The sequence below is a fragment of the Parasteatoda tepidariorum genome, chromosome 5 (assembly GCF_043381705.1).
Source record: "Parasteatoda tepidariorum isolate YZ-2023 chromosome 5, CAS_Ptep_4.0, whole genome shotgun sequence".
NCBI classification, from domain to species: Eukaryota; Metazoa; Arthropoda; class Arachnida; order Araneae; family Theridiidae; genus Parasteatoda; species Parasteatoda tepidariorum.
In genome coordinates, this window is record NC_092208.1 from 91,751,650 (window position 1) to 91,759,031 (window position 7,382).

A 7,382-nucleotide genomic window follows, 5' to 3' on the forward strand; every position below is an offset into this window, starting at 1 on the left:
TTCACAACTCTTATTAAAATTCAATTATTTTCAAAAAATGACAATGCTTCAATTGAGGGATATAATTTATGAAGGGAAAGTTTTTCTTCTAAAATTAATAAATGAATGAAAAAATTGTTAACAATAAAGTTACGTTCTTTTAAATTTTTGTTTTTTGTGTACTTTAAAATGTGTGTATAAATAAGTGTATATTTTTAAATTCTTATCACTTGTAATACATTTAATGCAATATTTTACTGTCGAATAACCAACATATATTATTCATATTTGTGAGTGAAGAATTATTATTCTTGACTAATAAACTCTGATAGTACTTACTTTAATGATGATATATTGATGGAAATTGATGGTATATAATGTAAAAATAAATAAAATTATTTATTTTTCTTTTATGTCTGTGTATTTTTTAAGAATAAAATATGAAATTCATTTTCATGAACTGAGAAAAAGAATTTAAAGTTCAGTGTTATTCTATTGAATAAAGGAAATATATAAAATGAATATAATAATATATAAAGCTTTTAATTCAAGTTTTTTAATAATTATCAAATGTTTTTTTACAACTTTTATTAAAGTATTAAAATTCAATTATTTTCCTATGAGGATTCAATCAACAAAAAATGACTGCTTCAATTGAGGGATATAATTTATGAAAGGGAAAGTTTGTCTTCCAAAATTATTAAATGCATGAAAAAATTACTAACAAAAAACTTTTTTTCTTTCTTTTTTAAGCATTAAATAAAAAGTAACAGTTTAAAATAAAAAGCGTTTTAATTTAAACTATTTTTTTTCTTTTTATTTATATGTCAAAAAAATAAATCTACATACATAAAATATTAGATTATTTGGCATAAAAATGATTAAATTTAATCTTTAGTTATGTTATTTTTATAAATATTAAATTGTAATAAATGAGGAGCGTGTAACTAAAAGCAATGAAAAAATTAAGGTTTGCTTGACATTTAAAAACTTCCATTTTTTAGCCATGCAACCATAGCTTACAATGAATGCTTTGCATAATCCAAGATGGCCGACAGTTACTTCAGTTTCTACTCATAGGAGGGTGGGAAATGTCATCTCTACTTATACTCTTAACTCTATGATTCGGATCCATCAGCCGTTCAGAGGGCGCTGCTCAGCATACGCATGCACTAAGGGTCTGAAATTCTAATCATTTGTATATCATGCTCTACGTTGCATTTTCTGAAAATTTCAGCTCACTCCCGTAAGTCTTTCATGGTGTTGCAATTTTCACAAACATGAGTTTATTTCAATTGCATTTAATTGAAAATTAAATAAGTGTGGTGGCTTTGATTCAATTTTCCAAAAATTTGTCATATTTGTTGAAGAATGGGACACAAAATATTGTGTATATTGTATATGAGTACAGTTGACACACACAAAAAAAACTAAGTTTTCGAACATAAAAAAGAGAGAGAAAGAAGTTCATTCATTATGTTATTAAAGTCGCGAAATGTATGTTAATGAAATGTATGAAATGTATGTTATAAAGTCTACTTCATGATTGAGAATTTTTTATCAAAATTTAAAGAAAAAACTGAATTATATTTAACAAGTCAATCTTCATCTCCTTTAGAGCATTTATTAAAATTTCAAAAAAGCTGAATCATATATGTTTAACTAACCAATCTTCATTTCCTTTAGAGCTTTTATTAAAACTTCAAAAAAGCTGAATCATATATGTTTAACAAACCAATCTTCATTTCCTTTAGAGCATTTATAAAAATTTCAAAAAATCTGAATCATGTCTAACAGATCTCAACTTCATTTCTTTTAGGGCAAAAGAAGTGGTGGTTGTGTACACAAATGGGGAGGATTCCACAACAGTGAATTCAGAACCAGAATACTCATCAATCTATTACGAAAAAGTGACGCCACCTACTATGAAGAAACTGCCCAAAAATATGATTTCCTCTAACGTACCGTTTGGAACTTTAAAATCATCCACTCTATATGGAAAGTGATGCCTAACTACTTTAACTGAACTCAATTATTATATGTATGTTACGGAATAAATGGTAAACACCCTACCATTCATTTCTGCAAATTTTAACTCAGCGTACAAAATGATGTCGAAATACTACAGACTGTGTCTCTTAAATAAAGCTACCTTAATTTTGTGACATAACTAGACGCAAAGAAAACCAATTTGAACCGAACATATAGATTAAGAAAGTTTGCATCTAAACACATATTTAAAAGGAGTAACTTATGAACTGCTCCACAGGAACAGAACTGCTCCACTGCTAGTCAGAAGAAAAACATTGAATAAGTAAAAGAAAAAAAAGTGTCCCCTCGAAATAAAGGGCGAGGGGTGTTGCTTGGTAGCAACGGAGTTCCTGTGCTCTATGGCACGCACCTCCGATCGAAATATTAATGAGAAAGGACAATTAGCTGGGACTGTTAATCGAACAAAATGAGAAATAAGAAATTTTTGGGGCGAGTCCATCTCGTTCCATCGAAATAAAGCAGCTCCAGATTACAGTTAATATAGCTCTCATGTTTATGTATGACATGAAATATAAGATGTTGCGTAACATTTCCCAAACCTTGAAGGACATTAGCATCAGTGTTGTCCCAGGTTTTAATGATGGCAGCCTTCAATTCTGCTACTTTTTTGGCTCACACAATCCTACTGACAACAATCTCGCATTTTTTTTTCGGGGGGAGGGGCGTAGGTTAAGTAAAAAAAAACCGACCATTCATGAAATACCCCCTATCATAGAAACCCAACGTTGTGAAGATTTTTTAACGTAAATAGGGAGACTATCTTGCTGGAATATCTGATTTGAACCACCAAATCTCCCTGCAAACGGCAATAAATAGATTTCCAGAATTTTTTAAATATCAGCAGTCTTTATACTGCTTGGGGGAGAGACAAGGTAAGCCTTCCACAAAATTAACAAAGCCTCCACCTTGTAATATATTGAAAAAGAAATCCTCATCTTTTCTCATGCCTTTATAATAGCCCACAAAACTGTGTGGGTCATCTTAATTCTTTCCTTTTCTACTCTCCTTTGCTTGTGGATAGTTTTGCTGTTAATTTTTTTTCTATCGTAAGTTTCGTGTATGATATGTAAAAGGAGCATTAGAAAAGAGAAAAAAAGAGGAAATCTTCTCCAAATGAAGAGGCTCATAAATTCAGCGGGAAGGTTATGGTGGTAAACTTAACGTTGCCTCCCAAGCCGTATAAAGGCTACCGATCATTAAAAAAAAATGCTATAAGCTCATTTACTAACATTTGAAGGGAGAATAGCTGACCCGAGTCTGGTTTTCCAGGAAGAGAATATAATGAAGATTTTGCATTTACGTTGCAAAATCTTCTAAGTGATGATGTTTTTATAATAGGGAGCATGTCGTGAATGGCTTGCCCTTACTCATGACCTCGATGGACAAGAAGACGTGAAGGGGTGACCTCAGTAAAACTGTATATACAAAAAAAAAGCAGTTTTAGTTAGTGGAACAATTGAAGACTGCCTTCAGTGAAACTTAACATCAATATAAATGCTATAATGCCCTCCTGAGATTGGTAAATGGCATGAAACATCACTTATTTTAAGCTATATAAAAAATATAGCTGATACTTTGGCTATAATCAGACGTGGTCTTATTCCAGTGGGAAACTTTTTTCAATACTTTTTTACTTATTCGATGCTTTTTCCTGAGTAGGTAAATCAGGGAGTGAGTGAGTTACTCCTTATGTTTAGATATAGACTTTCTAAATATATATTTTTGGTTCTCATTGTTTTTCTTAACGCCCAGTAACGGCACAAAGTCAAAGTGGTTTAATTTAAGTGAAACACACTGTATGAAAGTATATATCACGTAGACCACCATAAAAGTTTCTAGGATGTTATTTTAGAAATATAACGTTTATGAGAACAAAAAAAAATTACTTTTAGACAGAAAAGTACATTGAACATTAGAAAAAAAATTTTAGATCGGAAAAGTACGTTCGACATTAGAAAATTAAATATAGAGAAAATTATTTTTACACCGAAGCAATGCATTATATATTAGAAAATTACTTTTAGACAGAAAAAGTGCATTATATATTGGAAAATTATTTTTAGACAGGAAAAGTACAATATATATTAGGTTAATCCATTATTTTTTCGATAGATGGCTGTTATGATCAATATCTTGTGAAGTATCATTCAAACAGTTTCAATTTTATGCTCGGTGGAAAGGTGACATTTCGCATCAAAAAAAATTCTTTTGCTGTTTAGATTTTTAGGTGCCACACCAATTAACACAAAAAAAAACATGATGGATCGAATTTCGATCTGCAAAACATTTCCAATAGACCCATTTCTTAAACGGATGGTGACCGGGAATGAGAAATGGGTCCCATAAAACAATATTGTGCTCAAACGATCATGGTCAAACCACGGTGAGGCAGCTCAAACGGTGGTCAAACCAGGAATGATGGCCAGGAAGATTCTGCTGTGCATTTTGGTGGGAAAGAATCCTTTATTATGAGTTGCTTCCATATAACCAAGCACTAAATTCAAATAACTTCTGTCAACAACTGGACCGTTTGAAGCTAGCGATGAACCAGAATTGACCAATGGGAGAGGAACTATATTCCATCAGAACAACACCAGGTCACACACGTCTAAAGTGACTCTTTAAAAACACCGGGAGCTGGGTAGGGAAGTTTTGATGCATCCACCATAAAGTCTGGATCTGGGCCCAAACGATAACCCAGTTTTTTTTTTCATTGCGAAACTTCCTTAGTGATAAGAAATTGGCATCAAAAGAAGATTGTGAAAATCGATTATAGTTCGTTCACCTGGAGTTGGCACTTTGCTCCGCCTTCATCACGTGGTATCCGACGATACTATTTCGCTATTTTTGGGATAAGGATGTGAACAATCCTGAACAAGGTTGCTATTTGGCGATCGGGTGACTAAAATATTTATTTCCCAATCTTAATGGCATTTTTTTAACATTAAATATTTCATAAATTTGATGATACTTCTTTCGTTTGAGTGAATAGTTTGTTCTTTTTGAGGCATTTTGCTGCAATATAATTGATTAGATGGAGTAACGAAAGGTATAATAGCAGATGATAAAGTGAAATAAATGACTGAAAAAGAATTCACTGTTTGCGCTTAGCAAGCATTAAGGGTTGTCTCATTTTTAGGCGCGGAGATGTTTCTCCTCTTACCCCCGCGCGGAAATGAACTCTTCGACCAAGGAGGTGGTGCCAAGGGCCAACTCCTGGTGAACGAACTATACCACAGTTTCTCGCCAATAGGGACTAAGACTTCTATGAGAGAGGCATTCTAAAGCTATTTTTAAAATGGCAACAAATCATAGAATAAAACGGGGCATATTTAACCCCAATTGGTAATCCATAGCGTGTTAAATGAAATTATTTATTTATTTTTTACGTAAAACTTATTTATTTACTTTATTTATTTACTTATTTCTGAAATAAATAAATTTATTTATTTATTTCAGAAAAGTGCATTTAGATGAAAAAAAGTACGTGGAATGTAGGAAAGCAAAGTAAATTCAATTTGCTACTCTGCGAAGAATCTACCTTCTTTATTAAATTAGTTAATATTTTTGAACACTTTTTATTTCATTTAATACAGTTTTGACCAAATTCAATCAATTAGTTAAAAGTTGCAAGCAAAATTAAGCTTTTTTTGAAGTGCAAATTTTAAAAATATAAAATTTCAAGAATTTTAAAAATTGGTAACTAGATTCAATAAAGCAGATTTCAATAAATAATGAAACAAAAGAAATCAAAACTGGTACAAGTTACTTAAAGAATATGGAAATTGCATTGATATAATTCTCCATAGGTTAACAAGGAGGAACAATTAGTTACTAAATGAATTCGAAAATTGGGCTCATAGAAAATGGCTTTCGCTTAAAATGGAGAAATTTAAATAATATTTCAAATAAAAAGAATATAAGAGCGTGTTAATTTAATCAACACTATTTTTTTAGATTTCCAACTTCATAATCATCAACGACTTTGCATGAAATCGATAGCATGCATTGAAAATATAAATAGCGTTAACTTTCGATGTCGTAAATTATCTATTTTGTTACACAAACTCATAGAAGACTGTATCTGAAATAATGCAAATCGTTAAATAGGTAGCCATGGTTGCATAACTAGCGAAGAAAAGAATTCAAAATATTGTTTTTTTCAGTCAATATTGCTGGTGCTCTACACCAGCCAGTATCCTGTCTCATAATCTTTAACCATTATCAATCTACTGCTGGTCTTAACTAAGCTTTTCCCAAAAAAGGTTCGATCTACTGCTCTTTCCTTTAAATGTACAACTACTATAGTTCTGATTCCCTTAGATCACCTTACTTGTAAAAAAAGAATTTTTAAAAAAAATCGGTCGTATGATATCATGGGAAGCAAGACGGGAAAATGTCCATCCATAACTCGCTTTCAGCCATTTCTCTCGATTCCGAATAAACATCTCTCCTTGTATGGTTTTAAACCTTTATAAGGATCTTTTAATGGGATTCCAAAGTGCGAAACAGTGACCACTTTTTATAAAATTTGAAAATTTTAAGCGATTATAAAAACCATTGATATCAATAATATTAAGGCATTTTTTGAAGCATTTCTATAAATATATCAAACATGTTACATTTAAAAAATGAAACGTTATACGTTACATTTAAAATCTGAAAAAAAATCTAAAGAAGCAAGCTAAAAAAATACAGTAATTTTTGGAATATTATAAGACATTCCTAATAATTATATATTTATTTATAATAATAATATTAAAAACAATAATAATAATAATAAAGCACATAGATTCCATTTTCGCCAAAAACTAGTTTCCATCGGATAGCGAGTAGCAAACAATTCTTTTATCGCTCTGTGATAGGCGACCGTTAATTTTGCCCTAAGTGACCGTCCTCATCATCATAAGACACTTCGAGTGTGGGTGGTACACCGAATTCTGCTCCCAGCTCACATCGACCGCAGTGCTGACTTAAAATATTCTCAGTGGTAGACAGATCATGGGTTTGAATACCGTCAGGCTAATCACGGATCAAGATTTCCTCGCCACGTAAAGCTGGTTAGTTCTGTTAATGATATTTCTCAATGTTCATAATAATAATTTCTCTGCTCATCTGTTGTGTTTATTATATGGGTAAAATGATTAATTGTATTCCTCTATGTACCATGAGCATCTTCCTTGCTTTTGTTATTAAATATATTATGTTAAAGACTTTTGTAATGATTTAAAACCCCGAGATTTAACAAGTACTCCACGAAGACTAGTTTGTCCCAATGAGTTCCCTTGTCTTCTGAATTAGGCTCTAAATTACAAGGCTACAAAGTTGAACATTGATAATCGTAAACTCAG

At 31.5% G+C, this 7,382-nt stretch overlaps 1 protein-coding gene across 1 annotated transcript in view; it reads left to right on the forward strand.

The window, feature by feature from the left end:
• LOC107454239 (uncharacterized) overlaps positions 1 to 2,058 on the forward strand; it is a gene marked incomplete in the record, with an annotated part of 24,191 nt that extends 22,133 nt beyond the window's left edge. Inside the window, 1 exon segment of the mRNA XM_043044723.2 lies at positions 1,799 to 2,058. Coding sequence (XP_042900657.2) covers positions 1,799 to 1,985 — 187 coding nt within the window.
• Positions 2,059 to 7,382: the final 5,324 nt, after the last annotated feature.